The sequence below is a fragment of the Trichechus manatus genome, unplaced genomic scaffold (assembly GCF_000243295.1).
Source record: "Trichechus manatus latirostris isolate Lorelei unplaced genomic scaffold, TriManLat1.0 scaffold00047, whole genome shotgun sequence".
Lineage (NCBI taxonomy): Eukaryota > Metazoa > Chordata > Mammalia > Sirenia > Trichechidae > Trichechus > Trichechus manatus.
In genome coordinates, this window is record NW_004443983.1 from 9,814,042 (window position 1) to 9,835,212 (window position 21,171).

Sequence of the window (21,171 nt, forward strand, 5' to 3'; positions counted from 1 at the left end):
AAGATAGCACACACTACAGGGGAAGCCAGCACAACTGGACTAAACCAAAGCTAAGAAGTTTCCTCAATACAGTCAAATACTTTGAGAGACAGAATAGCAGGGATGCGGGGTCTGGGGACCATGCTTTCAGGGGACATCTATGTCAATTGGCATAACAAATCTTACTAAGAAAATGTTCTGCATCCTACTTTGGTGAGTGGCGTCTGGGGTCTCAAAAGCTTGCAAGTGGCCATCTAAGATGCATTAATTGGTCCCAACCACTTGGAGTAAAGGAGAATAAAGAACACCAAAGACACAAGGAAAGTATTAACCCAAGAGACGGACAGGGCCACATAAACCAGAGACTTCATCAGCCTGAGACCAGAAGAACTAGATGGTGCCCAGCTACCACCAATGAACATCCTGACGGAACACAACAGAGGGTCCCTGATGGAGCAGTAGAACGATGGGATGCCGAACTCAAATTATAGTAAGAGGACCAGACTTAATGGTCTGACTGAGACTGGAGGTGCCCCAGAAATCATGGCCCCTGTACTCTATATCACCCCAGAACTAAAACAATTTCTGAGGCCAACTCTTCAGACAGGCATTGAACTGGACTGTGGGACATACAGTGATACCTGTGAAGAATGTGCCTCTTAGTCAAGTAGATACAAGAGACCAAATGGGCAGCTTCTGTCCAGAGGTGAGATGGGAAGGCAGAGAGAGTTAGGAGCTGGTTTAACGTTCATGGGGAATCAGGGGCAGAGGGGAGGAGTGTGCTGTCGCAGAATCAGGTGAGTGGTTGGGGTCTCATAACAATGTATGTAAAAAAAAAAAAATTCTGTATGGGAGACTAAGTTGAAATGTAAACTTCATTTAATTACAACAACAACAAAAAAAATTGTTCACTTTCCAAAGCCAGGAGGATGGCTCAGGGAGTGTGAAGGATCCTACTTCCAGCCCAGGGGGCTCGGCAATTGCTGAAGCCGGTCCGGGACCCAGTGCAGAGCAGCAGAGAGTCGGGAGGTAAATGGGAGAGAGGCTTTTCCCTGAGGAGTGTGTTTTTGATCCTCCAGGTAGGGCAGACGCTAATACTTATCTTTCCGTGATCAAGTGCTGCTTCTCACTGGTTCTACGTGGGTGAGTAGACTCTCAGTGTCTGGATCTCTCCCTGTGCGGAATATGCCTCCGAAGCACCTATGCTTGCCTGCCCCACTGCTCACCCCCGAGCTGATCAGGGCTGAAGGGCTCAGGCTCTTGCAGGGTTAGGTCTGGCACCTCCTTTCTGCTTCTGCACCATCTCTCTCAGTGGCACCATCTGCCACTCAGTCCGATTCCTCAACTTTGCCTTTGATGTTCAGGTCTCCCAGATTGTCATACATAATCAATTGACTTGTTTTTTTGGGTCTTTGTTGTAAGAGGGTCCATGGGAAGTGTCTGACTACTCCGCCATCTTGGCCCTGCCCCTCCTTCAGCTGATTTTGGCATTTGGTTCAGGTTGCTAGACGTTTTGACTTTCACAAGGAGGCAGAAGTTAAAATCTCCTGATTTTTACATCACTATGTAGGCCAGGTGGCGCAGTTGTTAAAATCTTGGCTGCTAACTGAAAAGTCGGCAGTTTGAATCCGCCAGCTGCTCTTTGGAGACCCTATGGGGCCGTTCTACTCTGTCCTATAGGGCTGCTATGAGTCAGAATCGACTCAACGGCAAAGGGTTTACGTAGGCCATAGAAGTCCCTGGGTGGCATAAGGAGTTAAGTGCTTGACTGCTATCCGAAAGTTTGATGGTTTGAACCCACCCAGAGACACCTCAGAAGACAATCCTGGCAATCTGCTTTCGAAAGATCACAGCCTTGAAAACTCTATGGAGCAGTTCTACTCTGCACACATGGGGCCTTCATGAATCGGAATGGACTGTATGGCAATTAACAACAACAACATCATGTAAGTCATGAAATATGGTCTTCCAATTGTGACCTCTATCTTAAGTACTTAGAAAGAAATAAAAATTGAGAAAGGAGCTTGTTTTGTTCATACTTGATGACTGTGGACTCAGATTTGTTTCCTTCAGCCTTTCTGCTCTGGGGTCTGTTATCCTCCATGTAGGGTAAGATGTAACCTAGCTGCCCAGGCTGGTAGCAGAGAAAAATAGACACTTAACAGGAGTTCATAAGCCAACCTCTTGCCCCATCACTACTGCAGTTTTGAAAAATTGCCCTTTAATAGAAAGAATGTTTTGTATAAAATCTTACTTTTTAAAAAAGTAATAATTGCTATAAATATTTAAATGATGTTAGTGAAATATTTCTTGGTTCACTTTGGGGGCTTTTGTATTAAGGGAAAAAGTTATTATAAGGGAAAAAGTTATTATAATGTTTCATAAAATCTCTACTTTCAATGGAATCCTGTATTATGTTGTATGATATGGAATAAAAATTACTGATGTAGAAGATTCACAGTCTTCTCCTGCTACTTTTTCCATGTAACTTTCTCCTTCTACTTGTCCCTGAAGAAAGGACAAAAGGACTGAAGTCAGGTAAGGATGAGAAGAGGGTATGTGGGACCAGTTTCAGAGTGACCAAGAGAGCTCTACTGGGTAGAAGAGTGAGAGAGGCCTGGAATTTTTGAGGTGCCTGCAACAGGAGAGGATGGAAGATTTAAAAAAAAATTATATATACATATATACATACATATATATATACATATACATATATATACATATATATATACATATACATATATATACATATATATATATATACTGTCATGGTTTGAATTATGTCCCCCAAAAAATGTGTATATCAGTTTGGCTGGGCCATGATTCCTGGTACTGTGTGATTTTTCTGTATGTTGTAAACCTGCCTCTGTGATGTTAATGAGGGAGGATGGGTGACAGTTGTGTCAGTAAGGCAGGACTGTATCTACAAGACTGGATTTTGTCCTGAGGCAATCTCTTGAGATATAAAAGACAGAAGTGAGCAGTGAGACCTCATACCATCAAGAAAGCAGTGCCGGGAGGAGAGTGCATCCTTTGGACTGGGGTCCCTGCGCCGAGAAGCTCCTAGTCCAGGAGAACACTGATGAGAAGGCCAACAGAGAGAGAAAGACTTCCCCTGGAGCTGACACCCTGAATTTGGACTTTTAGCCTACTTTAACTGTGAGGAAATAAACTTTTCTTTGTTAAAACCATCCACTTGTAGTATTTCTGTTATGGCAGCACTAGATGACAGAGACATATAGACACATACATATACATATATATGCTGTGAGATATATATGTCACAACATTTGCCAGTTCAACATTTTTTACATGTAAAATTCACTGACTGTGATTATATTAATCATGTTGTACAACCATCACCAGTGTGTGTTGCCAAGTTTTACGATGAGAGATTTGAAAAAAAAACAAAAAAACCTTTTTATTTGGAAATAATTTCAAATTTACAGAGGAGTCGCAAGAACAATATGAAGAACTCTGTATACCCTTCTCACCCACAGGTGAAATTGCTGATATTTTATCACATATGCTTTATCAGTGTTTTTTTTCTTTATCTTAACTGAACCATATGGGAGTAAGTTGTAAACATGAGGCCTCATTACACTTGAATACTTTAGTGCATATGATCTACAAACAAGGACCCTCTAATACATAATCATGGTCAAAAACCAACCAACCAGTTTCTGTCAAGTCAATTCTGACTCGTGGCAACCCCATGTGTATCAGAGTAGAACTGTGCTTTGTAACTATCGAAATCAGATCCTATTCAGATTTTGTCAGTTGTCTCAATAATATCTTTTAGAGCAAAAAATCCAATCCATTATTAAGTTCAGATTATTTATGTCAGGAGAAACACAGAAGTGATGCTTTATTCTTTTTGTTGTACCCTTCTAGGTGGTGCATGATGTCATTTTGTCCCATTACAGTTGAAATTAACATTGAACATTCAGTTAGGGCAGTATCTGCCAGGTTTCTCCACTGAAAAGTGCCTCTGTCATCCTTAGTAATTAATAAGTATTTTGTGAGGAGATATACAAATAGCTTATTCTTAGAGTTTCACCCACTAGTTTTAGCATCTGCTGATGATTCTTGACGCAGTCAGTTTTAACTACAATACCAAAAACCAAACCAAACCAAACCCAGTGCCATTGAGTAGATTCCAACTCACAGTGACTCTATAGGACAGAGTAGAACTGCCCCATAGGGTTTCTAAGAAACAGCTGGTGGATTCAAACTGCCGAACTTTTGGTTAGCAGCCAAACTCTTAACCACTGTGCCACTAGGGCTCCATAACTATGATACCAAAAAAAACCAAACCCGCTGCCGTCGAGTCAATTTCAACTCAAAGCGACTCTGTAGGACAGAGCAGAACTGCCCCATAGGGTTTCCAAGGACTGGCTGGTAGATTCAAACTGCTGACTTTTGGGTTAGCAGCTATAGCCCTTAACCACTGCATTGCCACTATGATAGTAAGTGTCTAATCCTGTCATTCCTTCATTTATTACTTAGCATTTTACTCTAAGGAAATGCTTTCTCTTCCTCCTATTTATGTACTTATGTATTTACGTTCACATGGACTCATGGCTTCCTATCATGGATTATAATCTGATAAACCAAACCCTGCCATAAAATAGATTCCAACTCACAGCGACCCTGTAGGACAGAGTAGAACCTCCCCGTAGGGTTTCCAAGGCTGTAAATCTTTACAGAAGAAGACTGCCACATCTTTATTCCCCCAGAGTGGCTGGTGGGTTCGAACCATTGATCTTTTGGTTAGCAGCCAAGCACTTTAACCACTGCACCACCAGGGCTCCTTAGATAGATGATTAGGATAGTTTATTTTTGTTTACTCTTTCTTTGGCTGCAATATGAAATAAAGCAGTGAGAAGTGTTGGCAAAAGAAAACATGAAGAATTTAAGAGTTTTAGAGAGTGAAATTAAGAAGTGAGATGTGGTAGTCTGCAAAGATTTCCACCAAAGTTTCTTCTAGTCACTCACTATAAGTTCATGTCACTCCTTCTATCCAGAGATGGAATCTATGTTCCCTCCCTTTGCATCTGGGCTGACTCTGACTTGCATTGACCAATAGAGTGGAGTGAGAGTGTTACTGTGCCAGCCCTGGGTCTAAAGAAGCTTGGCAGCTTTGACTCTTGTTTTCTTGGAGTACTTAACCATCAAGTAAAGAAGTCAGAATGTGGGGTCTTAAAAGCTTGTGAGCAGTCATCCAAGATATAACAATTTGTCTTTGTTCACCGGGAGCAGGAGAGAAAGAAGGAGACCCAGGAATTGGAGAAGGAACTGGACTGCAGGTATAACTACCTCCATAAACTTCTGCCTCCTTAGCCATGAGATCATGAGAAGAACTGGATGGTACCCGACTACCAGTACTGAACATTTTGTTCATGGAATCAATAGATGAATCCTTATCAAAAGGGGAAAAATGTGGAACAGAATTTAAAATTCTTATAGAATCCAGACTTACTGGACCTATTGAGACTGGAGGAACCCCCGAATCTATTGCTCTGAGAAAATCTTCATACCATAAACTGAAATTATGCCCTAAAGTCATCTTTAAACTGAACAACTGTTTAGCTAAATTAGTAAATAAAGTTCACCATGAACATTGCTACCAGGAATCATGTTATCCAGAGGGATCAGTCCCTAGAGAAGGACATCATGCTTGGTAAAGAAGAGGGTCTGCAAAAAAGAGGAAGACCCTCAACAAGATAGACTGACACAGTGGCTGCCACAATGGGCTCAAGCATAACAACAATTGTGAGCATGGCACAGGACCAGGCACCGTTTTGTTCTGTTGTACGTAGGGTCGCTATGAGTTGGAATCGACTCAGCAGCACCTAACAACAACGAGCATTGCGGTCTTTTAAAGAATTATCTATATGATATCAAATTATCAACGATAACTCTGAAGTATAGATGTGAAGTTTAGGGGTTAGTGAGTCTAAGTCAATGATGGTGAAACAATATGTGTAGAGATAGAATGGTCACACAGTGTAAAGACTGTAACCAATGTTATTGAGTTGTACATGTAGAAATTGACAAATGGGTGTATGTTCTGCTGTCTATAGTTTCACCAAAATGAAAAAAAAAAAAAAAAAAAAATAAAGTTACCTTGCTATAGTGGGAGGCTGTGGAGGATGAGAGATTTGAAGAGAGGGAGAGGTCCAGCCAGCCTCCATCCATTCCAACAACCCCAGCTGAGGTGCCAGATATGTGAATGAAGCCGCCTTGTATTCTTGATCCCAGGCAAACCTCCCCAGCCAACACCAGATGGAGCACACGCTAGCTGTCCCCTCTAAGCCCTGTCCAATTGCAGAATAGTGAGCAACTTGTTGTTGTTTTAAGCCACAAAGTTTTGAGGTGATTTATTATGTAGCAAAGTTGTTAGCTGCCGTGGATTTGGCCCCCAGCTAATGGAGACCCCACTCACAAAGAAACAAAACGCTGCCTGGTCTTGCGCATCCCCATAATCAGTTCTGGATTTGATCTTTGGATCCATAGATTTTTCATTGACTGATTTTCGAAAGTAGATCTCCAAGCCTTTCTTCCTAGTCAGTCTTAGTCTGGACGCCCTGCTGAAACCTGTCTAGCATCATAGCAGTGTGCAAGCCTCCAGTGAGAGATGGGTGGGTGGTGGCTGCGCTTGAGGTACACTGGCCAGAAATCAAACATGGGTCTCCTGCACGGAAGATGAGAATTCTACCACCGAACCATCACTGCTTAAACACTGGATGAAAGTCTGAGAGGAGTTTGTCTAAGTGTGAACAAAATTTTGTACGTGGAAAACATAAATAGCACCTTGGAAAATAATCATGTTTCGCTCATTTTTATGATGAATGAGGATTTTCTTTACAAATCCCTCACCTAGAAGATGAGGTAATTCTTAGGTACCACTAGATGGTGGCTCACAGCGCTTGCTCTGAAAGGAATTACCATTGGTGCCTGAGGAAGGTATCACCCCCACCCCCGCCACGCCCCTACGGTACCTTACCCTAATGGGCCTAAGCTAAAAGACTTTAACATTGATTTATGTTCTCCTGGAGAACTTGGAATCTATTATGTTAAAAATACTAAATAAAGATATAGTGAATTTTTAAAGTGTAACATAAAGGGATTTTTTTAAAGGTTGATTTTCCCTTTGTGAAGGAGTAAGCTGTTTGTCTAGAATGTAAGAGTTACCGTTTTATGCAGCTGGCAAAAACCTGCCTTTCCTGTTTGTAATGTCTTGTTACTTTGCAAAGGTGTTATTACTCATTTGAAGAATTCATTGTTCTGGTTGAAAGCCCTATGATGGTATTTTCAAATAAGCATTACCTACTTAGTAGTCTTTCTCTAAGTTTATAAGCCTCTTGTAGTTCTGTTCTTTCTAGAATGTTGCTAGTGTGTCAGTAATGAAAGTAATTCTGTCCATATTTGCTGAGAGGTAAGTGGCATATAATTCACAACCCAGAAATATGTCAGAGACATTTATTTACTCTCATTTTAAAAGTAAATGAATACTTTGTAAGATTTAAAGGAAGTTCTTCAGAATAGAATTATAAAAAGTCAGAAAATTCCTTTAAGTAATTATTTTCTTCTTACTGTCTCTTGTTCTGTCTTTTTTGTTTTCCTGATGATGAAAAACCAAATTCCTGTCAGATTTATTTCACTGTGTAAAGAAAACTAAACAACTGTTTGGCTAAATTAGTAAATAAAGTTTACCATGAGCATTACGCTCTTTTAAAGAATTATCTATCCGATATCAAATTGTCAATAATAACTCTATAGATGTAAAGTAAAGATAAAACTAAAATTTTACTCAAGTTTCAAATGAAACTACCCATCTAATTTAGAAACAAAGCCCGTGTCTCAGTGTTTAAGGACAGGACAGATGTAGCCTCCACACTGGTGTATAATGGCCTGTGACAGTTAGGTCTGCGTGCTCTAAGGGCTCCAGAAGAACTCAGATCAAACAGTCTGAAAGTAACATTTTTTTCTTTTTTTCAGGGGGTGATTAGGGGAATGAGGAGTATGAATTGTTTATGCTTAAAGGGGGCTACAAATGACAAATTGACAGCTCACCACCATACTCCTATCTTTAACACTTTCTTTACTTAACACTTCTTCATGTACAAACCAAATCCACAAAACAATGAATATCTCCATAAACAAAAAAAGGTAATGACTAATTTCCACTTGGCATACTTTTCCTCTTTTGAAATGTTTTTATTCAAGTAGTATGTGCTCATGCTAACTAGTCAAATGCACAGAAGAACTTTCAATGAAAACCAGCGGTCTCTCTGTTGGTTTTTAGAGAGTCTCTTAAAAGCTCCTTAGTCACTCCACAGCCCCAGAGCTTCTCTAGGTGCCCATTGCAGCCTCTTGTATTTTGGGTGTGTCTTCCTCTCCTCTGGTATTTATTGGTAAACTTTTTCCATTTTCCAGAGATTAATCATTTGCCAGCAGGTAATACAAAAACAAACATAAACAAACAAACAAACAAAAAACACAAAACCCACTGCCATCGAGTCGGTTCTGACTCAAAGCGACCATATAGGACAGAGTAGAACTGCCGCATAGGGATTCCAAGGAGCAGCTAGTGGATTTGAATCGCCAACCTTTTGGTTAGCAGCCAAGCTCTTAACCACTGTGCCACCAAGGCTCCAGCATGTAATAGGCACTCAATAAATATTTGAAAGAATGAAGTCATATGATTTTTTTATAATATTCTTGATGCTACTTACTTGTCCTTTTTCCAGTGTCTTGGTACTGGCACATTCCTTACCTTGCCCAGTATACTTCAGTTCCTACTTTGACTCTCATGACATTACTCCATCAGTTTGTTTTTTTTTTAAATTGTGCTTTAGGTGAAAGTTTACAGCTCAAATTAGTTTCTCATACAAAAATTTATACACACATTGTTAAGTGACCCTAGTTGCCATCCCTATAATGTGACTGCACACTCCTCCTTTCCACCCCGGATTTCCTGTGTCCATTCAGCCAGCTCCTATCCCTTTCTGCCTTCTCATCTCGCCTCCAGACGGAGCTGCCCATTTAGTCTCGTGTATCTACTTGAACTAAGAAGCACACTCTTCACGAGTATCATTTTATATTTTATAGTCCAGTCTATTCTTTGAAGAGTTGGCTTTGGGAATGGTTTTAGTTCAGGGTTTACAGAAAGTCCAGGGGCCATGTATTCTGGCATTCCTGTAGTTTCAGTCAGACCATTAAGTCTGGTCTTTTTATTAGAATTTGAGTTCTGCACCCCACTTTCCTCCTGCTCTGTCAGGGACTCTCTGTTGTGTTCCCTGTCAGGGTGGTCATTGGTGGTAGCCAGGCACCATCTAGTTCTTCTGGTCTCAGGCTGATGGAGTCTCTGGTTTATGTGGCCCTTTCTGTCTCTTAGGCTAATACTTTCCTTGTGTCTTTGGTATTCTTCATTCTCGTTTGTTCCAAGTGGGTTGGGACAAATTTCTGCATCTTAGATGGCCGCTCACTAGCTTTTAAGACCCCAGATGCCACTCATCAAAGTGGGATGTAGAACATTTTCTTAGTAAACTTTGTTATGCCAGTTGACCTAGATGTCCCATGAAAGCATGGTCCCCAGACCCCTGCCCCTGCTACTCTGTCCGTTGAAGTGTTTGGTTGTGTTCAGGAAATTTCTTAGCTTTCGGTTTAGTCCAGTGGTGCTGACATCCCCTGTACTGTGTGTTGTCCTTCCCTTCACCTAAGATAATTCTTGTCTACTATCTAGTTAGTGAATTCCCCTCTCCCTCCCTCCCCATCCTCATAACCATCAAAGAATATTTTCTCCTGTGTTTAAACCTTTTCTTGAGTTTTTATAATAGTGGTTTCATAGAATATTTGTCCTTTTGCAACTAATTTCACTCAGCATAATGCCTTCCAGATTCATCCATGTTATGAGATGTTTCACAGATTCATCGTTGTTCTTTATTGTTGCATAGTATTCCATTGTGTGGATATACCATAATTTATCTATTCATCTGTTGATGGGCACCTAGGTTGTTTCCATCCTTTTGCTGTTGTGAACAGTGCTGCAGTGAACATGGGTGTACATATGTCTATTCGTGTGAGGGCTCTTATTTCTCTAGGATATATTCCAAGGAGTGGGATTGCTGGATTGTGTGGTAATTCTATTTGTAGCTTTTTAAGGAAGAGTGGTTGTACCATTTTACATTCCCACCAGCAGTGTATAAGTGTTCCAGTCTCTCCACAACCTCTTCAACATTTATTATTTTGTGTTTTTTGGATTAATGCTAGCCTTGTTGGGGTGAGATGGTATCTCATTGTAGTTTTGATTTCCATTTCTCTAATGGCTAATGATCATGAGCATTTCTTCATGTGTCTGTTAGCCACCTTAATATCTTCCTTGGTGAAGTGCCTGTTCATATCCTTTGCCCATTTTTTAATTGCGTTATTTGTCTGTTTGTTGTTGAGGTTTTGCAGTATCTTGTAGATTTTAGAGATTAGACCCTGATCAGATATGTCGTGGCCAAAAATTTTTTCCCAGTCTGTAGGTTGTCTTTGTACTCTTTTGGTGAAGTCTTTTGATGAGCATAAGTGTTTGATTTTTAGAAGCTCCCAGTTATCTAGTTTCTCTTCCGGTATTTGTGCATTATTAGCTGTTTTGTATTCTGCTTATGCCATGTATTAGGGCCTCTAGTGTTGTTCCTATTTTTTCTTCCATGATTTTATCATTTTCAATTTTATATTTAGGCCTTTGATCCATTTTGAGTTAGTTTTTGTGCATAGTGTGAGAAATGGGCCTTGTTTCAGTTTTTTTGCAGATGGATATCCAGTTATGCCAGCACTATTTGTTAAAGAGACTGTCTTTTCCCCAATTAACGGACTTTGGACCTTTGTGAAATATCAGCTGCTCGTGGGTGGATGAATTTACATCTAGATTCTCAATTCTGTTCCACTGGTCTGTGTATCTGTTGTTGTACCAGTACCAGGCTGTTTTGACTACTGTGGTGGTATAATAGATTTTAAAATCAGGTAGTGTGAGGCTTCCCACTTTGTTCTTCTTCTTGAGTAATGCTTTACTTATCTGAGGCCTCTGCTCCATCAGTTCTTTCTTTATTTTTTCAAAGATTATTTCTTCCAAAATCATCTTTCAATTTTAACTGCAAAATATAAACTCACAGATAATGTCTACGAAGAACCTATATGAAGAATGAAATTATCCATATGTTTAAGAGCAGGAGGCATAACAATAAAATAAAAATTAAAGGAGGGTTATTGAAAGAGGTCAGTAGGGCAGGACTGACAGATACGTGAGCTGCAGATGTGCACTCCCACCCTAGTAGCTAATTTGCTGCTGGCATCCGTGCTTTGTGAGTCTTGTCATATTACAGTATGACAGATGAGAATTTAAGAGATTTTCATGTACATGTTTGCTGGAAATGGTGACAGAAATACCGAGTTTCTGAGGCTTGCCTGGCTCTGCTCCAGGTGCGTGTGTAGACACACCTTGCTGTACAGAAAACTGTAGAGGGAATCATGAGACATCATGTTTTTTCTTAGGTCAGCACTGAATTTATTGCATAACACTGGAGGCTTTACTTGTCTCTGTAGAGGATAACAGAATTGCTAAAGGATAATATTTGTAAAGTACAGGTATCCCTCACTTTTCCAAAGTACGCTTTACGCCACTTTGCTTTTATGAAACATCTGCCTTAGTACCTATTTTTGCTAACTGAAAGAAATCAAAGAGGATTTTTGCTTTTATGAAAAAAATGCAAAAAGTGAAACTAGCATTTGGTATTTGTTTTGCAGCGACCTGTTAAAGAGGCAGTGTGCACCCTGAGAGTGGCGTCACCAAGCGCCTTCTCTGGGAGCTACACTCAGTATCTCAGCATCAAGCCGTCATAACATTGAGCTGTGTCTGTGAACACGGCATGTTAGTGTTATTTTAGGTTTTGTGTGTTATTGGGTATGATTTGGTAGGTTATTTTTTGGGTCTGGGACTGCTTAAAAGTTTTTCCCATATAAATTAATGGTAATTCCTTCTTCGCTTTACACCATTTTGGCTTACGAAAGGTATCATAGGAACACTCTACTTTTGATAGCAGGGGAGGCCTGTATTTTCAGCAGCCAGATTCTGTGTAAATGCAAAATGGTAACAGAGGATCTACGGATGATGTTCTGGTATTTTTGGAATGATAGTTTTAGAAAATGGTGGTTTCTTCCTGTGCATGAAATTTTTGCAGTTTTAATATACTTTCCAAACTACTGAGCTGGTTTTCCAAGCTTGCTTTTCTGTGCAGTCTTCATGAGTAGAATATATCATTTTTATGCTTTATAAATAAATATGAAAAAGCTAACGTGTCTAGTGAAAATGTTGTTGTTAGTTGCCGTTGAGTTGACTCCAACTCATGGCGACCTTGTGTATAACAGAACAAAATGTTTGGTCCTACACCATCTTCATGATTGTTGGTATGCTTGAGTCCATTGTTGAGTACCTTTTAACCTGGGGACTCAGTTTCCAGCACTATATTGGACAAATATTCTGTTGTGATCCATAAGGTTTACATTGGCTAATTTTCAGAAGTAGATCACCAGACCTTTATTCCTCGTCTGTCTTATTCTAGAAGATCCGCTGAAACCTGTGCACCATGGGTAACCCTAGTGGTGTTTGAAATACTGGCGACGTATCTTTCAGCATCACAGGCACGCACAAGCCATCATTGTGCAACAAACTGACAGGTGATGGAGAGGCATAAAAATATTTTTTTTACCAGGACCCCAAAACCATCATTATATTTAGTGATGAAATTTTAGAAGCAATCTCATTAAAACCAGGAAGAAGATAAGGATGCGTGCTGTCACAACTACCAATCATCCTTCTATTTGAAGTCCCAGCCAATGCAGTAAAAAAAGAGAAATAAATATGGAGGAGACATTTTGAAAAGTACTCTTATTATTTGTAGAAAATGTAGTTATCTGAAAAGATTCCATATATAAGCTATTTTACCTAATAAGCATTTAGCAAGATGGCTGGGAATTAGACCAAAGTAGAAAAATCAGTTGCTTTCCTTTATACTAGCAATAGCCAGTCAGAAAGTATAATATAACAACAATAAAACTATAAAATAAGGGTAAACCTGGGTTACTTTTTTATTGCTGTGTAAACAAACTAACACAAACTTTTTCTTTTCCTCCAGTTGTCGTTGGGTTGATGCCAACTCATAGCAACCCCATGTGTGTCAGAGTAGAACTATGTTCCATAGGGTTTTCAATGGCTGATTTTTTTGGAAGTAAATTGCCAGGTCTTTCTTCTGAGGCCACAAACTTTGTGGCTTAAAATAGTACCATTTATTATCTCATGGTTCTGTAGGTCAGAGGTTCAGGATGGCATGGCTGAGTTCTTTGCTCAGATTCTCACATTCTGTTCACTTCCAAAGTCTTTCAGATTGTTGGCAGAATCCAGCCCTTGTGGTTATAGGACTGAGATCCTGTTTTAGCTGGGGGCTACCCTTAGCTCCTGAGGCTGCTGGAATTCCTTCTCACATGGCTTCCCTCCATCTTCAAGTGACAACGTTGTGTCAAATCCTTCTCACACTTCAAATCTCTTTGACTTCCTTTCTGCCTTCCACTTTTTTCTTCCCCTTCTGCTGGAAAAAAGGACCCATGTAATTAAATTAGGCCCACCCAGACACTCTCCCTATCTTAAGGTCAACTGTGCCATCTAACATAATACAATCACAGAAGTGATATCTCATCATATTCTCAAATTCCAGGGATTAAAGAAGGACATTTTTGGAGGCCATTTTGGAAATTCTGCCCGTCACAAAGCCTAAGTGGAATTTTGCAAGACCTACATGAAGAAAAGTATTAAATTTCCTTGAAGGTTATAAAAGAAAGCTGTATAGGTTTAATTTTGTAAATATGGTATCATCCTCCCCAAGTTATTCAGCCTGTTAATAAATTTAATTCCAATCAAAATCCCAAAAGAAGTGTTTTTTTTTTTTTTAAATTGGCAAGCTAGTTTTAAACTTCCTTTAGCAGAGAAAAATGTCCAAGAATAGGTGAGGACAATTTCGGGCATTGGTCCAGGAATACAGGAATAATCCATGGTATACAATGTGGGTTAATTTAGTAGATGATAAAATTTTTTAAAATTACAAGGGAAATTTTGGGTCTTTGGTGGGGTTATTATGTATCCATTTGGAAATAAGTTAGGTTCTTGTCCCAAAAACAAAAATAATTTCCAGATGTATTGAACAGCGCAATGTATTAGATTAAATGTGTAAGTATTAGAAGCATTTAGGAGAATTTGCTTGCAAATTTTTGGGTAGGGAGCACTTAACCCAAATGCTAGGAAATACAGTTGGCTAGTAAGTGCATAAAAGGGTGTTTACTTTTATTAGTGTCAGGAAAATGCAAATTAAAATGACTTTTCCCCCTTTTTTTGTTCAATCAGATTGGAAAATATTTACTCAATCCAAATGTTGGCAAGGGTGTGGGGAAATGTACTCTCATTGAATGAATTGTTAATGATCTTTTTGGCAGTACCTACTGTACTTTTAAGTGTGCAAACCCTTCAAGCTGGATTCAGAAGAAGTCATGGAATGAGGGATATCATTGCTGATGTCATATGGATCTTGGCTGGAAGCAGAGAATAACAGAAAGATGTTTACCTGTGTTTTATTGACTATGCAAAGACATTTGACTGTGTGGAACATGATAAATTATGGCTAACATTGCAAAGAATGGAAATTCCAGAACATGTAATCGTGCTCATGAGGAACCTGTACACAGACCAAGTGGCAGTCATTCGATGAGAGCAAGGGGATACTGTGTAGTTTAAAATAAGGAAAGGTGTGCCTCACGGTTGTATGCTTTCACCATGCTTATTCAATCTGTATGCTGAGCAAAGAATCCAAGAAGCTGGCCCATATGAAGAAGAACTAACTCAGCATTAGGATTGGAGGAAGACTCATTAACAGCCTGTAATATGCAGATGACACAACCTTGTTTGCTGAAAGTGAAGAGGACTTGAATGAAGCCCTTACTAATGAAGATCAAAGACTACAGCCTTCAGTATGGATTGTATCTCAGCATAAAGAAAACAAAAATCCTCACAACTAGACCAAATAGCAACATCATGATAAATGGAGAAGAGATTGAAGTTGTCAGGGATTTCATTTTACTTGGATCCACAATCAGCATCCATGGAAGCAGTCAAGAAATCAAATGACACACTACCTTGGGCAAATCTGCTGCAAAAGACGTCTTTAAAGTGTCAAAAAGTAAAGATGTCACTTTGGGGACTGAGGTACACCTGACCCAAGCAATGGTATTTTCAATCACTTTATATGCATGGGAAGGTTGGACAATGAATAAGGAAGACCGAAGAAGAATTGATGCCTTTGAATTACAGTGTTGGTGAAGAATATTGAATACACCACGGACTGCCAGAAGAACAAACAAATCTGTCTTGAAAGATGGATAGCCCGAATGCTCCTTGGAAGCAAGGATGGCAAGAGTTTGTTTCATGTACTTCAAACATTTTATCAGGAGGGACCAGTCCCTGCAGAAGGACATCATGCTTGGTAAAATAGAGGGTCAGAGAAAAAGGGGAAGACTCTCCATGAGATGGATTGACACAGTGGCTACAACAATGGGCTCAAGCATAACAACGATTGTGAGGATGGCTCAGGACCTGGCAGCATTTCATTCTGTTGTGCATAGGGTTGCTATGCGTCAGAATTTGACGGAATCTAACAACAACAACAACCCTTCAGATGAGTAATTTCACTTCCAGGCTTCTACCCTAAAGAAATACGTAGGTGCTTGAGCACAAAGAGACATTTACTGGATGTGGTATTAAGGAGTCCTGGTGGCAGAGTGGAAACCCTGGTGGCATAGTGGTTAAGAGTTTGACTGCTAACCAAAAGGTCGGCAGTTTGACTCTACCAGGCACTCCTTGGAAACCTTATCGGGCAGTTCTACTCTGTCCTATAGGGTTGCTATGAGTCAGAATCAGCTCGATGGCAATGGGTTAGGTTTTTTTTTGTGTGTGTGTGTGGCAACGTGGTTACTCATTCAGCTGCTAACCAAAAGGCCAGCAGTTCAAATCCACCAGCTGCTCCTTGGAAACTCTATGGGGCAGTTCTACTCTGTCCTATAGGGTTGCTATGAGTTGGAATTGGCTCTATGGCAATGGGTTTGGTGGTTGGTTTGGTGGCGCAGTGGTTAAGAGCTCAGCTGCTAACCAGAAGTTCAGAGGTTTAAATCCACTAGCTGATCTGTGGGAGAACAGTATGCTTTCATAAAAATTACAGCCTTGGAAACCCTACTGGGCAGTTCTACTTTGTCCTATAGGGTAGCTATAAGTTGGAATAGACCTGAGGGCAATGAATTTTTTGGTTTGGTATTTGTTATGTCCAACAACCTAAAAGTCCATCCTAGAAGGGCCTTTTGTTTATAAATAAATTCTCTAATGGATTTTGAAAAGGGGACAAATTAAGTTTAACTGAAGTAGTTTAGAGAAAAACAAAATACCTGTGGGATTTATAAAAAGAACTATCTTCTCCCAGTGTGTACATTTATCACCTCCTGCTGTTATTGTTAGGTGCCTTAGAATCTGTTCTAACTGATAGCAAACCCATGTGGGAGAGTAGAACTGCCCCCACGGGGTTTCCTAGACTGTAATCTTTATGGAAGCAGATCGCCAGGTCTTTCTCCCTCACAGTCACTTGGTGGATTTGAACTGCTGACTTTTCGGTTGGCAGCTAAGCACTTAACTGTTTGGCCTACCAGGGCTCCTTTATCACCTCATATCACGCATTTTATAATACATTTAATCAAAACATTTCACTTACATTAAAAATCCATTTTCTAAAAGCAGTGCAAGATTGAGCACTCACTGCACATGGATAAGCACGTAATGATAATTCTTTGAGGGAAGGTGCAAAGAACCGAAGCCCTACTTCCTTACCACAGGGTGTGACTTCTCAGGGATTTTCTTTTACTACCTTGCTGCACCTTCCAATAATGGGCAAAAGATAGGAAAAATCTCTATCTGTACACATGAAATGGGTTATTTTTCAAGATTAATGTGGTATGTGGAGCAGTGCTTGCTAATTAAATATTTATATTATACATGTGAATAATTGGTATCTAATAGGTCAGATGATAAAAATCTTAATTTAAAGAATCTGTGTACCTAGTGGGAAGGGGAGAGGAGAGATTAGATTTTTAGATAGTTGTCAGCATTTAAAAAGCATCCAGAGGAAGTGCTTTCTTTATGTCTGTGCTTATGGGAAAGAGATAACGTAAAATATCTTCACAAGGGCTTTACAGAACATTGGTTTTAGCAGCTTTAATCTATGGTTTTATTATTTGAGGATTAAAAATAAAAGCTTTGACTATTGTTATTTTAATTTTATGTATCTTCTTAGTTGTGAAGTAATGATAGAGGTGAAAATTGCTTTTTTAAAGTAAAGACAGGGATTTTAGGCAAAGAAAGTGTTACATGCTTTGTATATATAAAAGGGTATCTTTTATTAAAAGAAGAATTTTGTCCTGAAGATAATTCACAATCCTATAAGAAGCTTGCATTGATTTAAAACCCACCCAGACATGCCTCAGAAGACAGAACTGATGATCTGTTTCCAAAAAGTCAGAGCCTTTGGAGCAGTTGTATTTGGAGTGGTTATATTCTGTACAAGTAGGGTCACCATGAGTTGGATCCAACTCGATGGCAACTAACAACAACAACAAAATTTTAAAATTATTTCCCAAATCATTTTCTTTAATATTATTTACTTTAAATCACGTTTTTTCCTGGTAAATGAGGCAAAACTGAAAGAGGGAACTACAGGGTAATAAAATTGTTTGCATTGTGAGCTGAGCTAATGAAACATGAGAACCATGACTGTGCCCTACTGACAAAGACAAAATATCTTGTTTAAAAAAAATAAAACTGTGAAATCTTTTTGCAGAAGTCAACTAAAGGTTCCGTTGTCCTTGACCACGTATTCCGTCACATAAACCTCGTGGAGATAGATTATTTTGGGCTGCGTTACTGTGACAGAAGCCATCAGACAGTGAGTACAATGACTTCATATGATGTTTTTCTGGTTATAAATTTCACTCTATCTCTGGCCTTTCCTGATGTGGTTTTAGATAGCTAGTTTCTTTGTAACTGAAAATGACTTTGAAAACATCAAGAATGTTTTCCCTTGATAATTTCTTTGCCTTTTTTCCCTCTTTCGCCAAAAGTCTACAATTTGCAGGGCACACACTTAAATGTATGCAGTCCTCTTTGCAGATGGCTTACAGGGGTTCTATTTTTGCAACTATATCATAATGAGTGCTTTTCATTTGTGCTATTAAAGGGACTTAATAAGTCATTAAATATGTGTTAAGAGGCAAGTGGCTAGTCTCTCAAAGCGACAGATATTACTGCCTTTTAAGAAAGTAAATAATTAATAGAAGAAACATGTCCAGTGTAAAAAGGTGCCTATGTAAGTTTTAAAAGTTGGATGAGCAATTATGAAATCAAATAAGTAGAGGTTTTTTATTCATGAGGCTGCTGTAGTAAGACTAATAAAGGCAATCTGGTTTTTGGTGTCTGATGCCCAAATGTTCACCAGGGTTAACTCAGAAGATCTGCCTTAGTGGTCGGATGGTGGAGAGTTACTAAGAAACTCATCAAAGTGGTTAGTATAGATTCTATATGGTTTTTAAGGCTGAAAAGCTGTCTCTTGGATGATGAACAAAGGAAAGACTTTAGAGGTGATGATTTTAAGTGATGAAGGATATTCATTAATGTGACTTTTGGTTTAGTCTAAGATCTTAACTTCAGGTAGGGCTCCCAGATAGACAGTCTTATGCCAAATACTCATACATTTACCTTAAAAGTACCCTAATTGACTTACCTTTTATTTTTTGCGCCATTCAACTATTGAAACAAAGTTTCCTCCTCATCCTTCATTGGTACCCACAGCCTCTGCTGGGTCATTTGGGCCCCTTCAGTGAGGACCATAATTATCTGTGAGTGGTGTTACTGTGCTTTGGCCCCAGGAGTGTGCTAGGATGAAAAGAGGCAGGCAGATGGAATGCTATTGATGGTGATAACTGGTGATTTTTCTCAAGCTGGTTTCATAATCCGTTCTGTTTAGCAGGAATATTTCACAAGGTAGGAATAAAAAATTGGGTGTTGGTTAGCTTTCCGCAGAAAGAAATACCTGTCTAAAGGTAAGCGGTCATTAAATTAACACTTCAAAGAAAGAGAAAAGGGCACTGAATTCTCTCCCACACAGTCCATAAGTCAATATAGCAGAACTGTAAATCTATACTGAACGATGACGTTGAAGACTACAGACGGTATCTTGCACTACATTCATATTTTTGAAATAACATTTTTCCTATCAGAGAAAGATATAGTTTCCTGATCTTATCTAGTATGTCAGACCCTGTCTGGGAGGACTGACTATCTTGCTAAAATTATATAGACTTTATCTTTCTTTTCTTTTATTTTACTATATAAAGGAAAAATTGTGAAAAGCTAGAGAATTTCAAACAATGTCCATTATTGCTGCAGAAGAATTAGTAGTTAGTTTAGTTATGTTTATTTAAAGTTTTATAGCTTTATATTAACACTGAAAACATTTTTTTTTCCTCTTACTTTTACTTCTAAGGTTTAGCATTCGTTGTAGTGGTTGTGTTATGGGTTTTAAGAAAAAATAAAATGACAAATTTAGAAGAAACTGTGAACTCGTGTTGTTTTGATGCAAATGACATGAAAAACTAATTTTTGCCTCTTGAATTTGTGAACTCAGCTAAAATAGAGATGATTTTCAAACATTGCTTAGTCTTTGCATGTTTATTTTTTATTTTTTCCCATATGAAAATTTATACATACGATGTTATGTGAATCTAATTGCTCTCCCCATACTGTGACAGCACACTCCTCCTTTCCACCACTGATTCCCCATGTCCATTCAACCTTCAGCCAGCTCCTAACCCTCTCTGTCTTCGCATCCCTCCTCCTGACAGAAACTTCCTGTTTAGTCTCTTATATCTACTTGAGCTAAGAGGCACACTCCTCACGAGTATCACTTTATATCCCACAGTCCAATCCAATCCCTGTCTGAAGAGTTGGCCTCGGAAACTGTTTTAGTTCTGGGCTGATAGAGAATCCAGGGTCCATGCTTTCCAGGGTTCCTCCAGTCTCAGTCAGACCATAAGTCTGGTCTTCTTACTAGACTTTGAGTTCTGCACCCCACCTTTTTCCTTCTCCATCCAGGACTCTCTGTTGTGTTCCCCGTCAGGGAGGTCATTGGTGGTAGCTGGGCACTATCTAGTTGTTCTGGTCTCAGGTTAATGAAGTCTCTGGTTTATGTGTCCCTTTCTGTCTCTTGGGCTAATACTTCCCTTGTGTCTTTGGTGTTCTTCATTCTTCTCTGCTCCAGGTGGTTGGGACCACTTGATGGATCTTAGATGGCCGCTTGCAAGCTTTAAAGACCCCAGATGCCACTCACCAAAGTAGAATGCAGAACATTTTCTTAATAAGCTTTATTATGCCAATTGACCTAGGTGTCCCCTGAAAGCATGGTCCCTAGATGCCTACTTCTGCTACTCTGTCCCTCAAAGTGTTTGACTGTATTTAGGAAACTTCTTAGCTTTGGTTTAGTCCAGCTGTGCTGACTTCCCCTGTAGTGTATGTTGTCCTTCCCTCCACCTGAGATAATTCTTACCTACTATCTAGTTAGTAAATAACCTCACCCTCCCTCTCCACCCTCGTAACCATTAAAGAGCGTTTTCTTCTGTGTTTAAACCTTTTCTTGGGTTCTTTTAATAGCGGTCTTATACAATATTTGTCCTTCTGTGACTGACTAAATTCACTCAGCATAATGAGTTCCAGCTTCTGCCATGTTACGTTTCATGGCTTCATCGTTGTTCTTTATCGTTGCACAGTATTCCACTGTGTGGCTATACCAAAATTTGTTTATCCATTCATCCACTGATAGGCACCTAGGTTGTTTTCATCTTTTTGCTATTGTGAACCATGCTGCAGTGAACATGGGTGTGCATTTTTCTATTCATGTGAGGGCTCTTATTTCTCTAGGATATATTCCAAGGCGTGGGATAGCTGGATTGTATGGCACTTCTATTTCTAGCTTTTTAAGGAAGCACCAAATCAATTTCCAAAGTGGTTGT

General features: G+C 39.4%; 1 protein-coding gene across 1 annotated transcript in view; it reads left to right on the forward strand.

Moving 5' to 3' along the window:
- The window catches only part of EPB41L4A (erythrocyte membrane protein band 4.1 like 4A), a 330,037-nt gene that overhangs the window by 126,877 nt on the left and 181,989 nt on the right, over positions 1 to 21,171 (forward strand). Inside the window, exon 2 of the mRNA XM_004376996.2 lies at positions 17,949 to 18,053. Within this exon, the coding sequence (XP_004377053.1) occupies positions 17,949 to 18,053 (105 nt within the window). The remainder of the gene's footprint in view (positions 1 to 17,948; positions 18,054 to 21,171) is intronic.